The sequence below is a fragment of the Leptidea sinapis genome, chromosome 22, assembly GCF_905404315.1.
Source record: "Leptidea sinapis chromosome 22, ilLepSina1.1, whole genome shotgun sequence".
NCBI lineage: Eukaryota > Metazoa > Arthropoda > Insecta > Lepidoptera > Pieridae > Leptidea > Leptidea sinapis.
The window spans coordinates 1,241,806-1,266,970 of NC_066286.1; the positions used below are offsets into that span (position 1 = coordinate 1,241,806).

Consider the following 25,165-nt stretch of genomic DNA (forward strand, 5'->3'; position numbering starts at 1 on the left):
TAGAGGCAAAGAGAGTGCTCATAAGATTAGCTTCATCTTTTGCCGTGTAGCAAAGGAGTCGTTATGTACTTCAGTCTCTTCCACCACATGGATCGGAGGGTCAACGGAGTCTTGTTGGAGACCAATACAACAACCAAAAGATCAGTCATGCCTCTTCTGTATGGGGCAAGGAGTAATTCTCCATATGCAATGGAAGGTACGGTTGAAGTCTTACAATGAAATCGCACCGCTACTTCATACCCTTTCCGATCCGGGAAACTGATCGCGCAGTAAGTATGCCTCAGATCGGCGCGACATTGGCGCTCGCGCAGCGTTCTGTCAATGCGTATAGTTTTACGTGTATTAATAGATCACTTATAATTAGGATGGTTTGAGTGAATGTATCTGAAAGCTATTGAAACAAGCTATAAGACCATGAAAAATAAACCATCTTATAATCAAAATAAGGCTCAGAACTTTGTGAAAGAATAGGGTGCTGTACGGCACTTTCGGTTTTGGTGTATCTGAAATATGTAGTTCCCTGGGGCACTGCCGATTTCGGAAGCATAATAACTAAAAGTTTTATAATAACTAAATAATAACTATAGTAAAGCACGTTCAAAATAGCCCTTAAACGTTGTTTATTTACCTACATAAGTAGCTAAACAACTACATACAACCATCCATTGTGATATCTTATTTTGAATGAATGACTGCAGTTTCACATCAGCCTTGAAATATACGAGAACTGAATTGATCATTATGTTTCCAACATTATTAAGTATCCCTAGAACATACAATCAAACAATGATCTATAAAACTGTGGCTTACCGCTTGATCGTCATTTTAAACGGACACAAATTATTATTAGAAACCCATACTTTATGGCTCGATTCTTTATTTTATTTGGAAGGGTTTGGGTAAGTTCTAAACAAATCAGTTGTTCCATAAAGGCCGGCAACGCTCATGTTATTCTTCTGGCGTTGCAAGAGAATGTGGGCGACGGTGATCACTACATCACCAGGTAACCTCGTTTGTCACCTTCCTTTTCCAAAAAACAACATAATATAATGGTAGATTCAGTAATTTAAATAATAAAAAAAAATATTTATAGTGACGATTCAAAAGCGCTTAGTGTAAGCCTATTCAGCATCATATTAGTCTGTGAGCCTATTTGAATAAAGTTTATTTGACTTTAAGATAACGGTGATATTAATATGTTTATTTGTGGCCATATTATGGAATAATGGGTCTCGAAATCTCGAGCAATTGCCAATTCCGTGGCCATCTGGAGAGCAAAGCCAAATTGGCTTCAAAGAAACTGGGCGTCATTAATAGAACACGGTAATACTTCAAGCCGGCCCACATTCTAGCGCTGTACAAAGCGCAGGTCCGGCCACACATGGAGTATTGCTGTCATCTCTGGTCTGGCGCACCCCAGTATCAGCTCGATCCAATTGACCGCGTGCAACGCAGAGCAGCTCGAATTGTCGGCGACCTAGTGCTCAGTGAACGGCTGGATCACTTGGCGTTGCGTAGAGACGTCGCTTCATTGTGTGCCTAAACCGCATTTATCACGGGGAGTGTTCCGAAGAGCTGTTTAACCTGATTCCTGTCGCCAAATTCCACCTTCGCACGACACGCCACAAGTAAGGATATCATCCCCACCATCTGGATGTGTGGCGGTCCTCCACACTGCGGTTTTCAAGGAGCTTTCTTCCACGTACTACAAAGCTGTGGAATGAGCTTCCTTATCCGGTATTTCCGGGACGATACGACATGAGTACCTTCAAAAAAAGCGCGTATACCTTCCTTAAAGGCCGGCAACGGTCCTGTGATTCCTCTGGTGTTGCAAGTGATTGTGGGCGGTGGTGATCATTTAACAACAGGTGACCCGTACGCTCGTTATCCTCCTATTCCATAAAAAAAATCTCTAGCTGATTTTAATAACTTAATCAAAGATTTTTTTTTTATGAAAATAAGGGACGAGCAATACGTTCAGCTGATGGTAATTACGCCCTGCCCATTACAATGCACTACCGCTCAGGATTCTTGAAAAACCAAAAATTCTGAGCACTAAATCACATAATATATCTACACGATTGGAGCAAAGGTTTTATCAGAGTGTGTGAATAAGAGCTAGTGTAATTTTTTGATTGTCACTGCACTTTTTATAGTACATTAAAAGCATACATAGAACACTAAATCCTGAGCGGCTTGAGTCATAAGATGTTAAGTCTCATTTGCCCAGTAATTTCACTAGCTACGGCACCCTTCAGACCGAAACACAGTAATGCTTACACATTACTGATTCACGGCAGAAATAGGCGCCGTTGTGGTACCCATAATCTATCCGGCTTCCTGTGCAAAGGAGCCTCCCACTGGGTTAATAATAATTAATAAACAATATCATATTATTTCGATGAACAAATCCGCTGCAATATTCTTCTTATCCAAATATATTTTGCCATGTTTATCCGGAAGGTAGCCTAAGAAAACAAATCGTATGTCTACATTTTCTTATGATTTCATCTTTATGAGATTTATTACGTTTTGTTTCCTCAAATAAACATTATTTTTAATATCCATGTTTAGATTTATAATACATACAATCGCGTTTGTCTCTCAAAGGGGTTGGAATGGAAGTATGAACCTCTGTTTCACAATGGTACATTAAGGTCTTAATTAAATACATTATTTCTTCTATAAGCCATGCTAGGGCATAACAATATGGTCGATCATTTATCTCATTTAGTGGACGAACGAATTTTATATTGAATTAATTTAATTTTGGCAATTATATTTTTTTATTCATTTATGTATGTATTTATTCAAAACAAAACAATTCTTATAACAGCATATGATATACTGTATCTCTATTGGACTAATAAAAAACATACCTGAATAATAGGGGTTTTTATGTTGTTGCAGATAGTTAAGACTCTATAAAATTTAACATAACATCTGGAGTTCCTCAAGGCTCGCATTTAGGTCCTTAGGTACTTTTTAATACCTTTATTAAAAGGTAATTAATGCATTTAGAATTAGCTTTAGCTTTACATTCAATATTGAATAAATAAATAACTATTATTACAATATTTAATATGATTACATGAATTAAAACTATCCCTACGAAGAAGTGCACCAAGAATACTGGCATCATTTCAGTGTTGGATAGCTAGGCTGATCCGTTGACCGAAATAGATGCCAACGCTTGAGTAACTTGCAGTAGCCTCTTTGAGTTGCTTAAATAGTACATTCTCCGTGCCTCTGGCTCCCACGTGCCAAGTCTTGATGGCAAACTGCACAAAGATGTATGACTCACTGATACCGACATATTTGCGCCGCTTGCAGCCTACGGCAGTTAATTATGTTCAAGAATATATCAAGAATCTGAAAAAAATCTGCCATAAATACTGAAACAAAGAAAACGAAATTTTTCTATTCCAAATAACGTTTATTACTTTTACAGTTTGTTCGTTAAATACATACATACAAAACAATTTAAAATATAAAAAGCTTATTCAAAGTGGTCTGCACTAGCTGCAATTCAGTCCTTTAAACTTTGAGACCAGTTATCAATATATGCACGCAATCTTTCCATTTGAAAATTCTTCACTGCCAATCGTACGGATTGTTTTAGGGACTGCAAATTATCATGACGTTTAGAGCAATTAAGGATTAAGATAGGGACTAGACCACGGCCAGTCTTCAGCTCTGATGAAGCTCAAAACGTTCGTTTCGAACCAAGACTGCATTATATTAACGCCCCACTCCATTTTAATATCGCAAAATATTTATTGTACAATGTATTGGTGCTAAAATAAGAAAACTCAATGAACAATCATATAAAAATGACAGATTCCAAATTCAAATTATATATTTTGTTTTCTTTTAATTGTAACAGAATTTATGGCCAGACTGAGTAATTAAAAAAAAGGCTCAACAATGATTTTTCTAAACATTACATACACTTGTTCAAGAGATAAATTACATACAAATTGAAAGTAATTTTAAATAATCAATGGATCAGCCTAGCTATTCAACGCGGAAATGCTGCCATTATTAGGTATTGGTACTCTTCCCCGTATTGATAATTTTAAATTATATTTATATCTATCGTAAACATAGTATTGTGAATAGGTACAGTTATAAAATTGTATATTTTTAAATAAACATTTCAAAAATAATAAGTATCCGACGTTTCTTAGAAGATTCATCGCCCTGTTACGATTTGTTGAGACAGTAAAAAATAAATTGCTTAAAAAGGAAAATCCTGTCATTAACATTCTGTCCATTCTTTGCCATCTGACGTGATTTAAATAATGTATCTTGCCTACGTTGTTATTGTTTTAAGAGAATGTGTTTTATATTCTGTTTACATACCTACTTAATATCTATGATCTGAGTAAATAACTATTTAAATGATTTAAGCGTCCTAAATAAAACAGTGCTTTTGATAATAATTTTATTTTTAGAAACCTGAATTTAAATAGAAAAATACAATAATGAGTTTTAACACTCATTTATACTATTGAATAGGAATTTAAACAATTTGTTATAAAAAAGAATTTCAACGTTATATAAAGAGATAGATACCTTTAAGAGATACCATTAAGACGGTTAATCCCATGAATATTTTATTCTTACTTACTTAAAAATACGAATAAAATAAAACATCAAAACCTGATATTGGCTTGACCTGTAAAATGTGTAAGTTTATTTTCTTATGAATAATAAAACTATAACCATAGAATAATAACGCTCAAAACGATAGTTTCATTCATAGTTCCTGTCATTAAAGAAGTAACATTATGATTAATGTGTGCGTGAGCGTTACGTACTCACATTCGCCAACACGCACACACTCAGCCAAATAATGTTGCAAGTGAATAGACATTTCCCCAAATCGGTAAATTGTGAGAAATACTAGATTATATGTAATAAGAAGGAAGAAATAAAATATAAATTTATAATTTAATAAAAACAACACGTAACTAGTAATAGAAATAAATTTATTTATTATAGGGAGTGACAATAACATAACATATTATTTTATAGTAATCTATAATTATAAATGTATTGCATTATATGTATATGTATTATTTTATTGAATTGAAACTTGTTTAGAATCGTTGTAATTTGAATCTCGGTGAAACGAAAAAGCGAGACGATAGAGCTCCTGCCAGCTATTATTAATAAAACTATAATTTAAGCCGACGTGCCAAATTATGATTACAACAATTATATGGATATCCTATCCGAAGTCCTCGAGGGCGCAAAGAACGATTTTGGGATAATTTTTGTAATCCAAGATGGCTGCCACGGAAAACTATGATTTCAACAATATAGATATCGTATCCGAGGTTCTTGAGGGTGCAGAGAACGATTTTCCGATCATTTTTGAAATCCAAGATGGCCGCCGCGCAAATTTTATCGTTTCAACAATATGGATATCGTATCCGAGGTTCTCGAGGGTGCAGAGATCGAATTTGGGATTATTTTTGAAATCCAAGATGGCCGCCATTCTAAATTATGATTTCAACAATATGGATATCGTATCCGTGGTTCTCGAGGGTGCAGAGATCGAATTTGGGATATTTTTTTAAATCCAAGATGGCCGCCATGCAAAATTATGATATCAACAATATGGATATCGTATCCGAGGTTCACGATTTATTTTTTCCGAATATAATATGGTAAATTCAGTAATTTAAAATAAATATTTATTGTAACTATTCAAAGCGCTTAGTTTAAACCTAATTGAATTAAGATTATTTTACTTTGAATACTTATAACATCATGTGGCGTCGTACATTATAGCCTCCTATCAATATCTACCAATAAACACAAAAAACTATCCCAGCGAAGGAACTCGGGGTATATAGTACATTCATAGCTGGCAACATATTTTTTTTTAATAGCGTCTGTTTTGTTTACAAAATATTTTGCTGTTTTGACGAATTTATTAGCTTAAATTAAAAGTTGTGAAATAGTATTTAGGTGTGAAATGTGATTTTCTTATCTTTATTTTTATTTTGAGATGCGTTGTGACACCCTTTTAAGTCATTTTTAAATTAAATTTCGCGCGCTGTTTGTCATGGAAGTTGACAGAATAACACTGACGCGGCGGGAAACGTATGTGGTCATAAACGTCCACATTGAAAGTGCTTCAATTCGCTTAGGCCTACTCACGTTCTAAGCGTTACTATTCTATGAATGTAACTCTATATCATTATTTGTAAAATAAACACAATCTCACTTCTAGGTAGAGAATGAAATGCCAACTTTGCTCAAAAGGTGAGGTTAAATCTTCAGCACTTCCGAGAAAAAATATAGCAAAAAAAAAACTAACAATGCTCCTAGCTCCAAACTCCAAAGAGGATAAATACTACGTAACAATAAGCAGTCCTGCCGTGTGACTGCCGTAACGTGCAGTCATTTGACATACGTTTAAAATAGTAATTAAAATAATAATAAATATAGTGACGAAGTATAATCCGGCTAAATTTGAAAGCGAACAATTGACATTTGGCAAGGTGCTAGTGGATTTCGGATAACTCCATTTTTTACTAGATTAGAGCCGTCAATCGTCATCTGTCAATCTATCAATGACTGTTCGTTTCATACAATCAGTTTTTTCTTAGAGAGTTTCGCTAGGCTGCGTGAGTGCTTAGTTGGTAACACGGTTCCAATAATTTCTCTTTAAATGTCTGTTTAAAATTATTGTTATGTATCTATTAAATATTATTAAATTAAATCTCAATTTTGATATTTTCGATTACAATCTTCAACCTTTTTGACAATTTATCTACTTAATCCCTTCTCTCATCGTTTTCTTGGTACCTTCAAATTAGCTTACTGTTTTGACATTGACAGTTTTTAGTATCCAATTAGTAATTGAGTTTGTGGGTGTGCTTTTAGTAATTTTTTTAAAGTTTCATTGATTTTCACGAAGGTTAACTCAGTTATTTGAATTATTTCCTCTTTAATGTATTGAAATACATGGTGGATAAGAATTTTAAGTATCAAAATATTTGTCAACCTGTTAGGTAAGTCGCGAATTCTAGTAATATAAATATTTGATGTGCCTAAATTTTTCGTGCTAAGAATTTTAAATATTCGATGTCATAAAGATGAACCTAACTGAAATTTGCAGCATATGAAATCGACTGTCAACTTATAAGTTGTGTCTAGTATACGTAAAATACACAACATTTTACTGATCGTGTTTGTGTGCCAAAATTTCTCTGAGCATGAATTTTCATTACAATATAATTCACAATTTGATCACTCCAAGATTCTAATTTTTGTATCTCTGTGCAATAAACCAGTGCATTCATTTCGATAGTTTATGTGCAATACGAAAGAAACTTGACCCATTTAAATCAGTCATTGCTTAAAAATGTTTCTTAATAATAATTGTAGGTAAAAAGTGCTTAGCAATTTTAATAATAAAGTTATTGAAATGTGTGTGTTACTAAAGTGTTACTGAATTTAAGTATAACTTTAAATCAATAGAAGTTGTAATTAGTACATACATAATGATTCTAGTAAGATATATATCAAGTATGGCATCATTTGCGGCACAAGCTGCACTCCGATCACGGTGGAGCTCCCTCATTGAGTCTACAAGTGTTGATGTACCGGGTGAAGTAACTGATGGTGTCCGATCAGTTGTCGGCTGGCTCAAACAGGCATGAATCTTTGTCACAGTCTGTGTAACTGCATGGCTTAATCCCATATTCCAAGTGTATCTTGTATTGTAATGGGCAGGGTGTAGTTTTAACATCAAGTGAACATATCGCTTGTTGTGTTATTATTTCTCATATCAAAAAATTGGAGACATGTCAACTATGCTGGCTTGGATTTTAAAACACATATGGTGTGTTTATGTTAGTTTCCTTTTATGGTATGTAATGAAGATAGTGTGACTTTGATGTTGAGACACACTCTGGAATATGGATTTTAGAGCACTTTGATTTGTATAAGATGTAATATTTTTTGCTCATTCCAATAATTCAGCAGCTTTTTTTCATTTTTTTTTTATATATTATGTTTCAGATATAAAATATTTTATCAATAATGTTGGAAATGTAATTTCTCTGTTGCAAAATTTTATATTATGTTACTAGTATTAATAGTTAAGTTTCTTTGTATTTGGTAATGTTTAATGGATTTAGAATTTAGCTTTCAGTTTCATAGTTAGTAAGAATGTCTTATAATCTACACTGGCCTGCAAAAGTAAGTATCACACTTTTCAAATTAAATTTTTTTCTTAACTATAGAAGGTAGAGATTTAAGATTAAAAACGTTTTGTTGCAAATTTTATAGGCTTTAATTCTTAGAAACTAAAATTATACATTAGTAACATTTTTAACTTAAAAAAGATAAAACAATGAAAATAGACATTTTTAGTTTAGTGTAAAAAATTCAACTAAAATGTATTTACATGTTATTTACCGACCTCCTGAATATACTCTTGTACGATATGAGCTGTGTATGGCCGGGCATTATCATGCATCAGCATCGATCCATCACCCAAATTAGCTAAATACAGCCCTGCATACTCATTGAGAATCTCTTGAGCATATCTTTGCCCAGTGAGGGTGCCATTTTCTATGGCTACTAGCTTTGTGCGACCTTCTGAAGATATGCCAGCCCATACATGTACACTGCCTCCACCGTATTGGACTCTTTCTGAGATGCAGGCTTGAAGGTATCGCTCAACAGGTCTCCTGTAAACACTTCGCCTTCCATCAGAAGTGTAAAGGGAGAATCGAGACTCATCTGCAAACAAAATTCTTGACCATTCTTCTTCATCTCACTGCATGTGTTCACGGGTGTATCACAGTCTCGCTACTCGATGCTGTCTCTCGAGTTTTGGACCACTTGCTGGTCTTCGGGGTTTCAAATTTGCTTCAGCAAGTCTTCTTCTCACTGTACTGTCACTAATGTAGAAGTAGCTGTTGCTGGACTTCAACTGCATTTTGGTGGCGATTTCTTAACACAGTGGAAATAATATAACGATCTTCTCGGGCACTGGTACACCTGGGTCTGCCATTACAAGGTCTCCTCAGATGGTGTCCAGTCTCTTCGTACCTTCGCTTTACCTTCTGGACCGTTCGTACCGTCACACCCACCATTTGCAGTGCGACGCATACTGATGCCTAGTTCCAGAAAAGCCATGATCCTAGCACATTCTTCAACTGAAAGAGGCATGATAAATAAATGTTATGTGTTTTTAGCATAAATTTTTAAAACAAGACCCATCGATCTTGAAAAAAATTTAAAACAGAAAGAAAAATGTGAACGGTCAAATTGTAATTCGGAAACGTCCACTTTGAAAAAGGAATGGTTTTGTTTTTTTCCAGACAATTCTTAAAAGAAGGTTACCGACTATAAAGTTTTTATGTACAAAATTAAATTCTTTTTGGAGTCCTTTTTATTTCGAAAGCATATCTTGTGAACTTAAAACGTAATCCCAATTTTAAAAGTGTGATACTTTTGAAGGTCAGTGTAGCATATCTCGTATGTTTTATCAACTATATTTTAATAGAGACTAAAGGACCTTTTTACACTTAAGTAAGTAAATAATTATGAATACCTAGTATTATTTTTCCATGCCCTTTCACATATATTTAAAAATAATTGTGCAAAAGTGATTGAAATGTGTTTTTTTTTACGATAATGAGGGACAAGATGAGCAGGACGTTCAGCTGATGGTAATACATACCCCCTGCCCATTACAATGCAGTGTCGCTCAGAATTCTTGAAAAACTCAAAAATTCTGAGACGAAATCACATAAAGTATCTACACGATTGGAACAAGGGTTATATCAGAGTGTGTAAATAAGAGCTAGGTGGGAACAAGTGTAATTTTTTGATTGTCACTGCACTTTTTATAGTACACTAGTTAACTTTAAGATTTCATAATATCAAGAATTATTTGGTAACATAATATGCTCCTTGTTGGTATAATGAAATTGTTTCACAGTGGAACTGTCAAACCATGTGTCAATAAATTCTCTCACAGAAAATATGTCCATACAAAACAAATATTGGAAATAAAAATAATTATGGGTCATACGTCCATTTAGACTCTAGTCCGGATTTTATTTTTAATAAGATGGAATATAGTAATAAAAATACCAAATAAGTCTTTGAAGAAACGAGATTAAGTAATAAGTTCGGACTTTTATCATATATCAAAATGTCAGGACTTTTCCAATTACTAAATGGTGACCCAGACCCAATACTGACTTATATTAATACATTATTATTGTATTATAAAACGTAGTGATTATATTCTCTTTGATTGTCTTAGATCATTAAAAAAAATATACGTCTATTAGATAGACTATGACAGCTGTCAAAACGTGGAAAAGAATTAGTATAGAATCTACCTGTAGCTTGTCACGCACGTTAAAGAATAAAACCTGGCCTGTTTTTATCGGTTGACAGCAAGAGACTATCTAGACGTAATAAATATCTAAGGATATTAATTATTGTACTCCATGACAAACTGGGCGTCGTTAATTTAATATCGTGGAAGGAGTTGGGGTAGATGTTGTAGTATGGATGTGCGAAATTATTCTTAAGTAGCTCTTAATTCTGTAGGAAATAATGATCATTTTATGTTTTTGGAAGTAAGTGACAGAATGAGCGGAAGTGCTGTTAAGCGCTCCCCAAAAATCATAATGGTGCTTTCACACTATTGTTATATTATATACATATGCTTACAAACATTTTCAAACACTTACAATTGCTTACAAATATTAGAAACGGTAAATGTTTACATTTTTTATAACATTTGCAAACATGACACCGCATGGCGCGATGCACTCAGTCCATACCCTGCTGTCGCTTGAATACTAATGTTTTAACAATTAGGATCAAATGGTTTTTACAGTATGTTTGTAAACATTTAATAACAGCAGTGTAGGAGCAACGTATTAAAATGTAACGCGTGAGTAAATGACGAAAGGCTTATTATTTTAAGATGAACGTGGCTCCTTTACACAGGATGCCGGCTAGATTATGGGTACCACAACGGCGCCTATTTCTGCCGTGGAGCAATAATGTGTAAAGATTGTTGTATTTCGGTCTGAAGGGCGCCGTAGCTAGTGAAATTACTGGGCAAATAAGACTTAACATCTTATGACTCAAGGTGACGACCGCAATTGTAGTGCCGCTCAGAATTTTTGGGTTTTTCAATAATCCTGAGAAATACTGCATTGTAATGGGCAGAGCGTATCAATTACCATCAACTCATCCTACTCGCCTCGTCCCTTATTTTCATTAAAAAATAAAAAATGTCAATGAAATGTGCCTGTTATTAATTACATTTGCGTACACACACACCCGAAGAGTAAGCTATAAGTGAGCTAGTATTGACTTCTGTTCCGGACGAAGATTGCACAGCACATACAGTTAGTTCCTATCTGAAACCAACTTATAATCCAAAAAACCGTAACAAGCAAACTTACATTGACATTTATATTATCAGTAGGGATTTTGGTGTGATAGATTGTGGCTGCGTTCAGATCATATTCAGTAGGCCACGTTTGGCATTATCTCCACAGTATTTAATACGTATTGAACCAACCACTAGCTAACGCACATATTGACAGATCAAAATTAGTCACGAATTGTCGGGCTTCCCGACCGTATATACGCTAGTATATCCAAATTCAAATATTTTTATTCAAAATCTTAATATTATACAATATTTAAAATGCTAATGTTCGTACGTATGTCCACAGTTTTCTCTATCATCCGCAACTTCGATCAAATTCCCTTTGGGATGGCAAATACCCCTCGTGTGGTCCCCTGGTGTGCGTAAGGGAGTTTGGTCGGGATGGGTGGATTACCCACTTCCGGGTTGTGGTTGTGGGTGGCAAAAATGTGAAATGAATGTCCTTCTCTAACTAATGTAAGCTTCTGTTATATTCTGAAAATCTCGGGAATGATCTAGAAAGTTCCGGAATGTGTGCAACGGATGTAATCAATCTAGAAACTTCTAAGGCTTTCTGGAATGATCTAGAAAGTTCCGAAATGTGCAACTGATAAAATTGATCCAAACAAAATATAAATTTACTATTTATTAAAGTGCTTCTTATTTCAACTTATAATTATTTGGATTCAATAATAGGTATATCATAGTTTACACCGTATGTTAATTGGTCGAATAAGTGATAAGTCTTATTATCTTGACCTGGCCTTTTTTCAAGACGTCCCTGATTTGATCAGAGACAAACGCCAGGTCAAGAGTACCCTAATCCGGAGATCATGTATGAAAGGAATAATGAAAGTGGACGAAGCGAAACAAGTATGTAAGGATCGTAGCAAGTGGAAAGAAGTGGTCTCTGCCTACCCCTACGGGAAAGAGGCGTGATTTTATGTATGTATGTATTATTATCTTAGAAATCTATGATATCTATCTACTTTAGAAAATGGATCCTTAAATATTTCTTATACCATTAAACATGCGATGTAATTTAGCCCGAGGAATGCCTGGTTTCACTGCTAGTAGGATATAATATCACTTATTAAAAGTCATAAACCCATCCGAAAAGGTATCAGGAGGTCTATTACCAACATCAAAAATCGAAGTTTCATCCGAAACGACAGAAGGACGAACTTCAAATTAATACAAAAGTATTTCGGATCCGAATAGTACGGTCGGATTTCGTTTCGGCACCATGGTAGAACCATTAAAAGTGAAGTAGTAGTTACGATCTTATTAATCTCAAACAACGAAAAAGTTAATGTCAAGTGAAATTGGTATTAAGGTAACAAAATGTCTAATCGCGAACTTCGGATCCGAAACACTTTCGTAATAGGAAAACGTACGATCCGTCAACCGAAACTTCGTATTTCGATTTTTGTAATATAGGGCTCCAGACCTGAGAAGAACGGGCGCAAGAAACTCGACTACCTAATATTGTACATTGAAAATGTATAATTAAATAGCCTGAGGGTTGTATTTATAATTAAATAGCCTCACGGCGGTCGCTCCATTCCCAATCTGTGGTATCATTAAGAAGTCATTTATATTATAGTAACCTTTACCACACAAACGTCTTTTAACAATTCTTTTGAATTTCGTACTTCATTTTATTTGAACATTTTCTGGGATACATCGCCCCACAAAAGACTTACTAATTGGACTTAACCGAGTAGTAGGCATTATAAGTTGATGTCTGTTTCTGGTGTTAACATTATGGTTATTCTTATTATATGGTTCAGATGCAACAAAAATTTATTTACGACCGTTTTCAATAAACTATCTTTCCTTAGTTTAACTTACTAGATGTAGACAAATCTATCCTTTTACGCTTACTTACATTTCAATAACCTATCGTCTAACATCTAACCTATATTGGACATAACTATGGATAGATAAGATCTTGTCATTAAACGGTTACAGCAATTTATCCGTAACTAGAGATAAGTTATTGAAAACGGCCGTTAAACCAGAAAAAAAACTATATTGAAATCAGTAGATAGAAATACTTTGTTTTTTGTTAAATGGCATGGCTAGCATGAGACAGTAAAGTGTCCTATTAGTGTTATAGAGTATAAGGTTCACCGGCTTGAAATAGAGTACAAGAGGTACTCTGTTTTTTGAATGTTTGGCAACCCTGTCACTACCGTTATGTTCTGTTATTTTCATTGCAGGCCTCCCTGGAAGTTCGGCAGGTCGGCAGACGCGCTGTGAGTCAGTTGGCCGGTAGAGGCATGGCAGACGATGTTCTAATCATTCACTTCAATGATGTATACAATATTGAACAGACGACAAGTAAGTCCCACTTTACCTCCTCTGTTCGCGGTCGGTAAATTGTTCATCGATATCATCACAACGCGGGCAACCCCGATTTAGTAGCTCGCGAGCTTGCCCTCAAGAAGCGTACCGTTAGAAGCAGTGTTGGTAGGCCCCCCACAAGATGGACCGACGATCTGGTCAAGATCGCCGGAGTACGTTGGATGAGGGCAGTGCAGGTACCGATCGTCGAGCAAATATTTGGGGGAGGCCTTTGTCCATCAGTGGTCGTCTTCCGGCTTATAATGATGATGATAATGAGCTTCTCCTTGCGAGGCAGACTCGAGATGCACCCCCGAAACACAGAGGCAAGCTTCGCTAGGCAGGCCGATCTATCAGAAGTCCATTAGCATTCAAAATGGACACTTGTGTAATGTTTGCTGTAGCTATTTCTCTAGTAGCTTATTTAAGAACAAGGAAACAGTCAAGTTTTAAGAAAAGACCAAAACGGGGATAAGAAAACTTTATTATGCAATCAATATGAAAATAGATTATTTCAGGTTTTGAAACATTAAAACGTACATAATTATATACACGTACCACCACAATATAATTGTATTAAAACGAATCAACTGCTAATTAGTGTTTTTTAGACGTTCAGCTGATGGTAATTGATAAGCCCTGCCCATTACAATGCCGTGCCGCTTAAGATTTTTGAAAAACCCAAAAATTCTGAGTGTCTGTCTGAATTTGCTGAAAGCATAATTTTGTGCGGCGGCCATCTTGGATTTCAAATATGATCACACAATCGTTCTCTGCACCCTCGAGAACCTCGGACACGATATCCATATTGCTGAAATCATAATTTTGTGCAGCGGCCATCTTGGATTTCAAAAATGATCACAAAATCGTTCTCTGCACCCTCGAGAACCTTAGACACGATATCCATATTGCTGAAAACATAATTATGAGCGGCGGCCATCTTTGAATTCAAAAATGATCACAAAATCGTTATCTGCACCCTCGAGAACCTCGGACATGATATCCATATTGCTGAAATCATAATTTTGTGCGGCGGCCATCTTGGATTTCAAAAATAATCACAAAATCGTAATCTGCACCCTCGAGAACCTCGGACACGATATCCATATTGCTGAAATCATAATTTTGTGCGGCGGCCATCTTGGATTTCAAATATGATCACAAAATCGGTCTCTGCACCCTCGAGAACCACGGACACGATATCCATATTTCTGAAATCATAATTTTGTGCGGCGGCCATCTTGGATTTCAAATATGATCACACAATCGTTCTCTGCACCCTCGAGAACCTCGGACACGATATCCATATTGCTGAAATCATAATTTTATGCGGCGGCCATCTTGGATTTCAAAAATGATCACTAAATCGTTATCAGCATCCTCGAGAACCTCGGAAACGATATACATATTGCTGAAATCATAATTTTGTGCGGCGGCCATCTTGGATTTCAAAATAGATCCCAAAATCGTTCTCTGCACCCTCGAGATCCTCGGACACGATATCCATATTGCTGAAATCATAATTTTGTGCGGCGGTCATCTTGGATTTATCTAACTTCCCTAAAGTACATATATACAAAAATTCCGCGTGAAATAATATTCAAAATAATATTACGTAAATTTTATTTTAGTACTTTCCGACTTACATTTACCTTTATATTTCAACAAATACGCTGTCGCATCATCATTATTTTTTTACTATGATTCCCGCTTTGTACTTGTTTGCTAAAATCTTACGTAATGTGAGCCCGAGAGACACGAACACAGTACCTTCCTTGACAGTGGTCACGGGCGTACTGCTGGCTTGAGCGAGCATGCAACCAAGGCGTCGCGTTTGGTTTATTACGAAAAAAATTGATATAAAATAATTCACAAAGCGTTTTGATAAATCCCACAGTGAAAACTTATAAATACTAATAAACTATCGAATAAATTAAGTTTTGTGATTATAGCTATCATAGTTTTATGATAATATAAACAATTCAAATAAAAAAGACTATTTTTCAAAAAACAAATCTATCGAGATTTTTTTTCGTAATCGTGTTTTGGAAACAGCGATAATTTAGATAAAGAAACGAAGATAAACATGTCAAAAAATTGGAATCGTAGTATTTGTAAAAGTATTTTAAGTAGATTTTTAAAAATGTTACTTTTTAGGACTATAGCGCCTTAATGTTAAGTCACATTTGCCCAGTAATTTCACTAGCTACGGCGCCCTTCAGACCGAAACACAGTAATGTCAAATTCAAATTCAAATATTTTTATTCAAAATAGGATGTGACATCACTTATTGAAAGTCAAAAACTACCAACCATTCCAAAATGAATGCCTCAGACCTGAGAAGAATGGGCGCAACAAACTCAGCGGGCTTTTTTTTTTCATCAATAAATATGTTTACAAAGTAATATTGTACAATTAAACTTATTATTTAATAGCCTGAGGGCGGTCACTCCATTCCCAATCTGTGGTATCATTAAGAAAGTCATTTATGTTATAGTAACCTTTACCACACAAACGTTTTTTAACAATTCTTTTGAATACTTTTGTTTTGAACATTTTCTGGGATCTTGTTGTAAAAGCAAATACATCGCCCCACAAAAGACTTACTAACTCGACTTAGCCGGGTAGTAGGCATCATAAGTTTATATCTGTTCCTGGTGTTAACATTATGGTTATGACAGCTTCTGGCAAATTCACTTATGTGCCTAAGAACATACATTACATTATCAAGAAGTCACATAACTGTTTCTCATTCTCAATCTAATGCAGCTCGGACACTTTTTGACGACCTCTTAATAGGCGATTGGGAGTCGTTGTTTATTGTACATCAATGTTAACGGCTGGAAAAGGTATCCAGGTAGCATTCCGTGCAAACAATGGAAGAAATGGTACAATTGGTAAAAAAGACATTCCAATTCAAGTCTTTTAAGCTATCTCCACATAATGTAGCAAACCAATGCCAAAAAACAGTTAACAAACGAATGAATTTGTTAGAACTTCGCTGCTTTAACCAATAGAATCGACACAATTTAGAATATACTCTTGGGATATTTCCATTTGAATAAGACCTGGGTCAAAAACGTATCCCAAAAATCGAATTCATTGTCGGTGTTTATATGGGTTAAGTCTCAAATGATTGAAATCTAAAGGCCGTGTTCTGCCCTTGGTGTCTGGTATTGCGGTGACCTACAGATTATAAAGTATTGCGTCACACGTAGGCAAAGCATTTGATTACAACTTTGTAATTAACCCTGAAATTGATTGATGCTATAGACTGATAAAAGATGTCACGACGGAACCATAACCGATGTTGTCAAACAATCGAAGTTAAGCAAAATGAAAATCTATGTGAAAAATTTGTTTTTTTGAAGTGGTATCTCTCACTTCTGGAATTAATTTATGGTATCTTAAGGAAGGCATTTATGTAGTAGTAACCTTTACCACACAAACGTTTTTTATCAATTCTTTTTAATTTCGTAATACATTTGTTTTGAACATTTTCTGGGATCTTGTTTTAAAAGCGTCCTACAATTAAGACTTACTAACTCGACCTAGCCGAATAGTAGGCATTAGAATTTTATGTTTGTTCCTGGTGTTAACATTATGGTTATGACAAAGAATATATTCTTCGCAAAATAAATTTAAGAATTAGGTACTCTGGCGGCCATACAATAAGTAATAGTCCCTGACTCATGCCTTCCTCACTGTGCGCAGCATACAGGTCGTTGTCGACAGTTATTGCTCGAACCCGAAGCCCGAGTATTCTCCGTTCAACTTAATGCACTTTTCCATTCGTGCAAACCAATCGTTAAAACAGTTATTCCAGTCTGAAATTGATATTGACAAAATGGCTGATCTGTACGCTTCCACAGCTGCTTCGGGGTCTTCAAACCGTTGACCGCGTAATAAATCTTTCATTCTAGCGAATGTAAAGAAATCGTTTGAGCTCAGGTCAGGACTGTGCGGAGGATGGCCCATCAGCTCAACGTTTTCCTGCTTCAAAAAATCATTTGTCTCCGAGCCGTATGGGAGCTCGCATTTTCGTGATGTAAGATGATGCGACGTTTCGGGTTATTTTTTCGGAGTTCGGCTATCATTTCTGGCAAACAAGCCGTGATATACCACTCATCGGTAGCCGTTCTGCGATCCTGTAAAGGAATTGTAGCAACAGTAGTTTTTCAAGACAAACGTAGCGACCATTTTCTTTGACACGCTGCGGGAGCGAACCACTTTCGTTGGTTAGACCTCGTCTTCGAAGACCCAAACTTCTGACTGATGTTTTCTTTCAGGTTCGTATGAATAAATCCATGATAAGTCATATGAGACGATATTATAAACGGCATGCATTGACTTCCTTCCGTTGAAGCGTTGCAGAGTATTCCGGCAACAATCTACACGAGCCGCCTTTTGCTCTTCGGACAAATTGTGTCCATCGGGAAACTAGCTTTCTGATACAAAGTTCATTATGTAATATCGACCGAATTGCACTCATTCCGATACTGATAACAGCCTGAATCTGCTCGTATGTCACATGACGGTCAACTAATACAATAGTTTGCACAGCTGCGATGTTTTCAGGCGTGACCGCTGTTCTTGGTCGACCTGAAGAAGAAACAGTGCTGAGCGACACACGACCGCGTCGGAACTCGGCATACCAGCGATATATTGTCGTTTGACTCGGTGCTTCAACATCATAAATCGAAACAAGTTCGCTGAGACATTGATCTTGAGAAAAGCCGCGACGAAAATTGTGATAAATTGTGGCACGGAAATGTTCACGCGTGAGCGCCATTTCTGTCAACGACGTGTCAAATTTAAACCAACATAGTTTTTGATTTTGAACCTTTTTTTAATTGTTTGAATGTCATTAAGGTTCTAAGAGGCCAGTATTCAAATTCTAAAAAAGGTTTTATTGTAACTCAATCGGAAATTTTCTATTACCGATCATTTCAGTGTGCCCCTCGTACTGCGTACGAGTAACAGAGACTAAGAATTAATTGAAACAAAATGTTAAATTCTAAGTAAAGGCATTTAGTAAGTATTGCGTAATATGTAGATGAACATTCTTAAGTTATTCGGTAGATTTCTCGTGACAGGCATCGTCAAGGTTGTTTAAATGGCACTGCTTGTGGCGGTGACGTGGGGTGGGTCTTTTCCCTAAAATATTGTCGAGGGAGGCGATGGCTGGTCCATGCGTCATGCTCGTGGACGGGTGCTACTTGTGGTGGCTGGATGATCTTGTTACCGGGAGTTCTGCTTAATGTTTCCTTATTTCCATTTAGTTTTATTTCCTTTACTTAATTATGTTAAAGTTATAATATATTTTATTTAATAAAATGCTCGCATAATGCCTTTATTTATTTAAGGTATGTGTGATGCATCTACTGTAACAATAACTTTTGTGTTTATAATTATTAATTTACTTTTTTTTACTTACTCGTGTAATGGCCGTTTTCAATAACCTATCTTTACTTACTTTTACTTAGTAGACGTATCAAATCTATCCTTTTACGCTTACTTACATTTCAATAACCTATCGGCATAAAGCATTGGACTATAACTATATTGGACATAACTATGGATAGATGAGATCTTGTCATTAAACGGTGACAGCAATGTATCCCTAACTAGAGATACGTTTTTGAAAACGGCCGTAAGCCTTTACTTTTTTTGACGTTTGAGTATTTTTGTTGCGTCACTTCACTCGCATATATTGTAAATGAAATGGTTTGTAAAGTGCATTAAAAATAAGAACTTGTAAAACCAGATTGTTTTGAGATTGTATAGAGCAACCTTAGTGTTTCTTGCTCATTCTTCTCTGAGGAAATCTGCCTTCCGAATGAGCTGTATGAAAAAAATAACATATTTATATATATATGATTTACCTATGAAATAAAAACATTTTTGATTTGATAATAATCGCTCGCTATCGCGATGTAACTCAGTAATGCTCCGTTTGTTCACATTCTTTATCCCGTCTCGTTGGCCTTAGTTTTATTATAAACTTTATAGGTAATGAGTTGTACTTCCAGGTACCGAACCCGTGGGAGGTGCTCTAAGGTTCAGCACAGCGGTGAAAGCTCTTCATCATCTGAATCCTTTAGTTCTGTTCAGTGGTGATGCGTTCTCGCCTAGTATGTGTAAGTATACATGGATATGTATTTTTTTTTATCAATAAGTGGGTAAGGCGTTACTTTTTGTTGAAATAGTACAGAACTGATAAACCACATGGCTAATCACTTTCACTAATCATTAGGATTTCAGGAATAAGTATTTCACTGCAGTGCCGTACTTGTCATGCAATTTAACAATTAAGTAAAGTTTTTACAAATTTATAATAGGTGTATGTTGGTTGGCTGAGGGCAATTCGAGACCGATCGTCGTGGAGACCTTTGGGGGAGGCCTTTGTCCAGCAGTGGACGTCTTCCGGCTAATGATGATGATTATTACCCTACCAACACTAACGTTTTTAACAATTTTCGTGTTATGGCTGTGTGTCTACGTATACCAATTTTTTTGTGACAACTTTTTAAGCGACAAGTCGTCGAGACAGCATTTTAACCCCCTTCTTCATAATTGTCCGCTAACTTAAAACAGCCGCTAAGGAGTGTTTTTTCTCATTCTGACTTAGGTCAATAGAAGAAGACAGAGTGAGAATTAGCAATGCTTTAAGTTAGCAGACTATTATGAATAAGGGGGTAAGAATATAACGGCCGAATAATGGAGTTGACCCACTGCTTGTAACACTATTCTACTATTTCGCACCAGATAAAATCGCCGCTGTGGCATCCATTTATTTAGCCGCCGTGTTAGTACCTCTAACCGGACTAAGTTTTTTTCGATAACATATACCTAGTCTTGCTTATGAATACTGAAACAAAGAGAAAAAATTTCTATTCCAAATAACATTTATTACTTTTACAGTGTGTTAGCTTAATGTATAAATATAAAACAATTTAAAATATAAAAAGCTTATTCGAAGTGGTCTTCATTCGCTGCAATACAGTTCTTTAAACGTTGAGTCCAGTTATCACTCTTTCAAAAATTCTTCATTGCCAATCCTACGGATTGTTTTAGGGACTCCAAATTATCATGGCGTTAAAAGCAAGCCGTACTCTCTGAAACTGACCATAAATCATAATCCAGCGGATTAAGATCGAGACTAGACGACGGCCAGTCAGCAGTTCAGCTCTGATGAAGTCCGAAACGTTGACCGAGTCGTGCTGGAAGTACCATTCTTGGTTATTGAACATGGTGTTGTTAAGGGGCTTCACTCTCTTCTCAAGAATGGTATCTTGATACACTTGTGCAGATGTTTTGATGCCTTTTTCACAAAAGTATGGCTCAGTCACTCCTTCATAGCTAATACGCCACCAAACCATCACTGAAGTCGGATAGTGGCCACGTTGCACTCTGTCGAATAAATTGGATGCTTCTTTAGAGCTTTAAGCATAAATACAGTCATTTTGTTTGTTAAAATGTTGCTCAATAAAAAAAAATCTCATTCGTAAACAAAAAATTTTCTGTGACCTTCCTTTGCGTACAGCTTCAGTAGTTGTTTCGATTTAACCACCCTATTCCTTTTTTAAATTATCAGTTAAGAAATGACCAGTATGTATATTATTTATGTATATTATTATAGGCTGCAAGTCCTAAGTCATCTTTTAAAATACGCGACATGGTTCTAGGTGCTATCTTCATCTCCCGATATAAAATCTTTTGCTTTCGGTCAGGATTTCTTCGAATTCTTTCTTTTTCTTTCCACTTTGACCACCTTTTTTGTTCGAACACTACGTGGACGGCCAGATTTTTTTCTGTCACAAACAGAGGAGTTCATTGTACCTATTAATAGCCCGGTCCACAAACATTTTACTTATGTAAATGTTGGTATTAACCAAGGGTATGGAAAGTTTTTAAAATCGCATTTGGCTCCATACCTACTTTGTGTAATGCAATCACAGCTATTCAATTCCCTTTTTCACCATTTGTACAATGTATTGGCGCCAAAATGAGAAAACTCAATGAACAATCATATAGAAATGACAGATTCCAAATTCAAATGTAATATTTTGTTTATTTTTAATTGTAACGGTATTTATGGCCAGACTAAGTATAAAACCTTTACTTATTTACAGCGTATGCGAATTGATACATTTACTGCACTCATTATTGATGATACATGATTAATCAGTTCTTATTTTTTTTAACTTACACAAGTATGTCAAAACGTTTGAGAAATTTTTGTGTATCACTTTACATACATTGTATAAAATACTAGCTGACCCGACAGACGTTGTTCTGTATACAATACATAAGATAATGTTTTTATATGAATTTGTCAATAATATATCATAACATCAAAATTTACTTCGTAAAATATGCACCCTGCAGTCGTAATGAAATTGTTTCACAGCAGAACTGTCAAACCGTGCGTCAATAAATTCTCTCATAGAAATTATATATGGACACATCAGAGGAAAAACAAATTTGTTGTTTTTATTTAATTTAGCAGCATTTTCCTATTTATTCACCTTTTAAACCTTCTCTGGACTTGAAGACCTAAATTTGCCAAATCGGTCCAGCCGTTCTCGAGTTTTAGCGAGACTAACGAACAGCAATTCATTTTTATATATATAGATAATGTAAAATGCTGAAACTACATATAGATTTAAAAGAGTTGCAATGAATTACTTGCCACTTGTTCTCATTAAAGCTCAATTATTTCGACGTGGTTGTAAAATCTTTGATATTCACAAGTGCAATTTGGATCTTAGTGAAAAAAATGATTTTTCTTCCTTTCTTTCTATAATTAACGTATGTATTGTTTCCAGTGAGCACGTTCACGAAGGGTGAGCAAATGGTTCCGGTGCTCAACGAAATTGGAACGCATTGCGCTGTGTTCGGAAATCATGATTTTGGTGAGTACAGACAGCGTCACAATAAATAGTACCAATGGTACTGTAACAAAGATATCGTATAGCTATTATATATTTCAGAAAATATATATTTTTTTATATAAGTACTCGCTTATAGACTGGTGATTGCACACAAATTTCATAATGCATCCTACGGAAAATGTAGCTATTTCATGTGTATAAAAATATTTAATAAACTCCCTCCAAGTTTACGCGTATTACCCGTCCAACGACTTAAAAAGGATCTTTTTACATGGCTTATAGGTAAATGTTTTTATTCCATAAATGAAATGTTACAACATTAGATTAAATTAAATTGACTTTAAAAAAAATAAATAATAGTTTTAAAAAAACTTAAAAACACGCTTTATATAAAATTCAACTAAAAAATAGATAATAAATTTAAATTGAAAATATGTAGTGCAAAAAATATATTTCATTATAAACAAAAGCAGAAGTAGAAGAATTATTATTTTAATAATATCTTAAAAAGCACCCCACGCTTTTATTTTACATAGAAATATTTTTTTTTATAATAATTCTTCTTCGCCCCACGCTTTTGTTTATAATGAAATATATTTTTTTTACACTATTTTAAATTTAAAATTATTTTCTATTTTTTAGTTGAATTTTATACCAAGCGTGTTTTTTAGTTTTTTTAAAACTATTATTTATTTTTAATTTTTTAGTTAAATCTTTTAGATTGAATGTAGGGATTTTAATATCTGCGAATAAAAATATTTTAGTTAATTGGCAGATCACTTAATTCATCTAGCCGGAAATCACCGAACTAGCTCATATAATAAGTAGCTCAGTTAAATCACACATTAATAATTTATAATGGAACAGAATACTTAAACAGCGCCATCTTTTCGTAAATAAAAACATTACTTCATCATTACAGTATCATTTGTATACGCGTATATTCCATGATATCATTTCATAATTGCCTTAAGAGTTTATTAAAATGCTGCTAGATGGCGTGAAACACAAATTTATTTATTCTAAAATTATATAAATTGGCAAAAATCTTATTTTGCATATTGAATAATGGAATAATCGTGTCAAATTAGTGTAATGTCATCGGTCCTCGAGAAATTTACAAAGTTTGAACGAAATCTAGCCTTTTAAAGTGGGTCAGAATCGCGCCCAATTAAGTCGGTTACAAACATACAAATAAACAGGAGAAGCTAATAAAAAGCGTGTAATATATATTAATTCTAGTCTTTAAATAATGACATTTAAAAATAATAATTATAATTTAAATTGACCTAAGTGCTTAAAATATAGAGTTTATTAATGTTAAGTCAATTATAATAATAACTAGAATTTTGTAATGAAACGAAAAATGAATTAATAGTTAATATTTGCATGCCAGAAATGGCCGATAACATTGATACATTAAAACTAAACTACACTACTACTAAGTTACATGTTTTCTAGCCAAATAAAGGATTTATTTATTTATAAAATGTTCACAGAATACCTTTACTTAATTACGGTGTGTGTGGATGATGCAGCTAATGTACTCAATAACTTTTGTTTTGTATCTATTGATTAACATTTACTTTTTTGACTTACTCGTATAAGGCATTGACTATTCCACGTTTGAATATGTTTGTTGCATCACTTTACATATTATATTGTATTGAAATGATTTGTAAAACGATAGAAATGTAGATGTTTATTTAAAAGAGTGGCAATGAGTTTCTTGCTACTTCTTCTCATTAGTTCATTCCTTTACAAAGTAGCAGAAGGTTCAATAAGAAAAAAAAATTGTTTGATAAGTGTCATTTTTGTGACCTACATGAATAAAGTGATTTTGATTTGATTTATATGCGTTGGGTCTGGTTGCTACGCTGCTGGTCTCAAAACGAAAAGAAAATAAGTTTGAGTTGTACACGAAGAGTCCTATCACTTTGTACGTACTTAAAAATATTTTTTTAAATGAAACTAAGGTTATTTTTAATGAAAATAAGGGACGAGACGAGCAGCACGTTCAGCTGATGGTAATTGGTACGCCCTACCCATTACAAGGCAGTGCCGCTCAAGATTATTGAAAAACCGAAAAATTCTGAGCGGCACTACAATTGCGCTCGTCACCTTGACACATAAGCTGTTAAGTCTCATTTGCCCAGTAATTTTACTAGCTACGGCGCCCTTCAGACCGAAACACAGTAATGCTTACACATTACTGCTTCACGACCGAAATAGGCGCCGTTGTGGTACCCATAATCTAGCCGGCGTCCGGTGCAAAGGAGTCACCCACTCGTATTTATATTCATTCATTCATTATACATAAAACTATTCCTTATATGAAAAACGTGCGGCCTTACTGTATAACAAAATAAATAAACTAAACAAAATATATGAAAAATCATACTATGAATGCAAGAAAATAATAATTTAGTGGATAGGGTCATTTAATTATGAAGACACAGAAAACCTACTTTTTTTTTTATGG

At 34.9% G+C, this 25,165-nt stretch overlaps 1 protein-coding gene across 2 annotated transcripts in view; it reads left to right on the top strand.

Annotated features, from left to right (window-relative positions):
• Nucleotides 1-6,886: 6,886 nt before the first annotated feature.
• Nucleotides 6,887-25,165, top strand: part of LOC126970982 (snake venom 5'-nucleotidase) — a 44,333-nt gene continuing 26,054 nt past the window's right edge. The window contains exons 1-5 of one of the 2 annotated variants that reach the window (XM_050817146.1): nt 6,887-7,031; nt 7,534-7,676; nt 13,663-13,783; nt 19,819-19,926; nt 22,618-22,704. In XM_050817146.1, coding sequence (XP_050673103.1) covers nt 7,551-7,676; nt 13,663-13,783; nt 19,819-19,926; nt 22,618-22,704 — 442 coding nt within the window. In that variant the 5' untranslated portion in view covers nt 6,887-7,031; nt 7,534-7,550. The remainder of the gene's footprint in view (nt 7,032-7,533; nt 7,677-13,662; nt 13,784-19,818; nt 19,927-22,617; nt 22,705-25,165) is intronic. The other variant, XM_050817147.1, reaches the window with a different exon arrangement.